This window comes from Pyrgilauda ruficollis, unplaced genomic scaffold (assembly GCF_017590135.1).
Source record: "Pyrgilauda ruficollis isolate IOZ18807 unplaced genomic scaffold, ASM1759013v1 scaffold144, whole genome shotgun sequence".
NCBI lineage: Eukaryota > Metazoa > Chordata > Aves > Passeriformes > Passeridae > Pyrgilauda > Pyrgilauda ruficollis.
The window spans coordinates 11251-14688 of NW_024512988.1; the positions used below are offsets into that span (position 1 = coordinate 11251).

The 3438-nt window shown below is 52.2% G+C and overlaps 1 protein-coding gene across 1 annotated transcript; it reads left to right on the top strand.

Moving 5' to 3' along the window:
* The first annotated feature begins 261 nt into the window (after positions 1 to 261).
* LOC121349760 (omega-hydroxyceramide transacylase-like) lies at positions 262 to 3010 on the top strand. Its single transcript, XM_041460500.1, has 5 exons — positions 262 to 276; positions 1507 to 1572; positions 2059 to 2268; positions 2349 to 2409; positions 2844 to 3010. The coding sequence occupies exons 1-5, from the start codon at positions 262 to 264 to the stop codon at positions 3008 to 3010; spliced, it is 519 nt and encodes a 172-aa protein (XP_041316434.1).
* The last annotated feature ends 428 nt before the right edge of the window (positions 3011 to 3438 follow it).

Below are 3438 nucleotides of genomic sequence, written 5' to 3' on the forward strand. Positions count from 1 at the left end.
CACAGAAATACTTCATTTCCTTCTCTCTGTTCAAGCCTCTCACCCAATCACAGCTTCTCAGCATCCACATGTTCCAGCACGAGCGCCCTTTTCTCATGGGATGTGGGTGAATTCTGCATCAGCCCCATGCATTTCATGAATTATAAGGAAACAGTTTGTTGTACTATAGTCCTCCCTATGCCTTGCAGAAGAATCTCAGCTCTAATGCTCGGAGCACTTCTCTCGGGTTCCCTATCGTCGGGATGACCCCGAGCCAGCCCGATGGTCGAAGAAAGAGTCGGAGTTGTTCATTTGTGGTTCTCAAGTTCGTTTATTGTTGCTTGTCTAAGATGTTTTTTCTCCGGCCCGCCACAAGCCTGTCTGGCAGGTCAGTCTGAGGCACACACTCTCCACCTCTCGGGCTGGTGCTATCTTTTATACTAAAAACTATGTATTCTACGTTTACAATTATGTTGCAATACCTATCACCTATGTTAGACAGTGACTTTCTACTCTAAACCAGTCTGTGAGTGCTAACATCATCCTGGACATGGATGCCAGGGAAAAGAAATAAGAAGAACAGGGCACGCCCAAATCCCTCCGTCTTGGACCCCCTGACCCCCACGTACAGAATCCCAAACCCCCTGTACAAGGTTCTAAACCCCCCTGTACATGGTTCCAAAATTTTTCCTTCACCCCGTGCTTACTACTACTATGCTACTTAGACTTTTGTGACCTGTGACTCTTCATACAAGTTGGTAATTTCTCCCAGGGGCTAAGTGTCTGGCAGGTCAGTCTGAGGCACACACTCTCCACCTCTCGGGCTGGTGCTATCTTTTATACTAAAAACTATGTATTCTACGTTTACAATTATGTTGCAATACCTATCACCTATGTTAGACAGTGACTTTCTACTCTAAACCAGTCTGTGAGTGCTAACATCATCCTGGACATGGATGCCAGGGAAAAGAAATAAGAAGAACAGGGCACGCCCAAATCCCTCCGTCTTGGACCCCCTGACCCCCACGTACAGAATCCCAAACCCCCTGTACAAGGTTCTAAACCCCCCTGTACATGGTTCCAAAATTTTTCCTTCACCCCGTGCTTACTACTACTATGCTACTTAGACTTTTGTGACCTGTGACTCTTCATACAAGTTGGTAATTTCTCCCAGGGGCTAAGATCAAATCCCCAAGTGGTTTTGGCCTTCTGCCAGGGCTCATCAGCCCCCTGCCAGGGGCTCAAGCCATCCTGGTCACCCAGAGGGGTGTCCTGGGTTCCGACACACTTCCTCCTCCTCTTTCCTCTTTTGCACCAACCTTAGTGTCACCATGTTGTTCTCCTTTTATGTGTTCATTCTCTGCCTTGGCTGTGGGTATGAGACAAGATCTGGTCCCCATTAGTCAGTGATGCCAAATACCCCAGCTGGGGTACCCTGTTTTGGCACTCACAGATGAGTCACCCCTCCCAAAGGCAACAGTTTCCACGGCTCTTTGCTCACCTCTATCCTTCCCATTTCACCCACAGGCTGTGACGTGCAGCTGCTTCCTCCCGCTGTATTTTGGGTTTTTCCCTCCAACGTTCCGTGGGGTGGTGAGTAGCTTTGTGGCCTGGAGACCCTGTCACAGCTCAGGCCCAGGGCCCCTCCAGCCTCTGTCCTTTGTCCAGCGGTGGCATTAAGGATGTTTCTACCTGAATTTGCCACCAACGGAGCTCAAGGCTGTGTTCCCCCAGTGTCTGCAGGGAGAAGACAAAGACCCCAAAATCGGACCTCACTGCAGACAGGACTGAGCTTCTCACTGGATTGTCCATTGCCCCTGTCCCTTCCTCAGCTCCTTTCTGCTGCACTTTCCACCCAGTTTCATTGCTGTAGGTTTTTAGGGGGAAGGGAGGAGGGCAGGTGTGGACCTGGTGCCCAGGAGCAGCAGGTGGGGCAGTTCCCTGGAAGGGGATCTGCGGGACCCCAGAACCTCAGTCTGGTGTGGGCCTGGCTGGGGAACAAGGCCCACGTTTGCCTGTGTGAACAGCACTGCTCTCCCTGCGAGGGGAAGGCTCAGGGCTCCCTGTTCTGTCTCCCAGCGCTACCTGGACGGGGAGCTGGCCATGTGGAGAGCCGACTTTGTGTCCCGCACCACCATCACCATCTCTGCCTTCGCCGGCGAATACGACATCTGCCCCAAGGATTGCCCCGCTGCCTTCCTGACCTTCCAGCTCTCTGACTGTATCTTCCAGTTCTCAAAAATGAACATCTGCCGCTTATTGTATGTTTTTCGGCCTCCCCTGCATCAGGTGAGCAGCTCCTCCAGGTAGCCAGAGCCATGAGCCCCCTGCAGCAGCACAGCTGCCCTGAATGCCACTTCCCCCCACAGGTCATGGACCGCTTTTATATCGAGGGCTACCAGGACACAATCTCCTTCCTAAAAAGACTCAGTAAGTGACTGGAATTGCGGACAGGTAGGTTGGGTGCTTCCCTTACTTCCTTGGTTTGCTGACACAAGGAAAGAGATGCTACCCCAGAGTGACTGGGGCACAGAAATGCACTGCCAGGATTCCTTGAGTCCTGGCCTCTCCTGAAGCTGCCTCTGGAGCCACACTCCCATTTTCTCTGCCACTCTAGGCACGACAGAGCTTTTTCCCAGGGAACACAGGTCCCACGACCTCCAGATGCAAGTGCAGGCTCAGGTGCCCTGTGTGGTGTTTGATAAGCCCCTGATGCACAGAGCAGCAATGTTTGCTGATGCCTGAGCCCTGGGGTCATCAGTATCCCTGATTTCCACTCAGCCCAGGTCACACCTGCTGCTGCTGCTGCTGCAGACCTGGCAGTTGAGCAACAAGCAGTGAGAGCTGGAATCTCTTCCCACCAGGGGATTTCCAGGTGAATTACTTCGAGGGCTTCACACTTTCCTTGGCCCACGAGGAAACCCTGCACCTGAAGCCACAACTGAGGGGTCTTCACTCCAGAGCCACAGATCATGAGGATGACCCCAAAGAGAATCCAGGGATCCGCCAGGCAGAGGATGGAGAAGAATAGGAAGCCCCACACCACCTTCTCCACCCCCAGGAAGGTAAAGAACCCACATTTCCTTTACCCCATCAATTTTCATGTGACACTTGCCCAGGGCTGTCAGTGCCCAAAGAGGCTCTGGGGCAGGTGACAACATCAGAAATGGGAGAAAGTTCCCTCTCAGGTCAGGGGTTACAAGTGAGGCCTCACACTGAGGCCTCACCCTCGATTTGGGTCAGATGGACTCCATGGACAAGGAGCTCTTTCCATGGAGAAGGCCATGGATTCACTCACCCAGTGAGGTAAGAACAGGTTCTGCCCACACATCCCTTCTTTAGGGGTGTCTCAAGTGTTCAAGCTGCCTTTTTTTTATGCCAGCCAAATGCAAACTTCTCCTTAGCAAATCTGGCTGCAGCCACAGAAATACTTCATTTCCTTCTCTCTGTTCAAGCCTC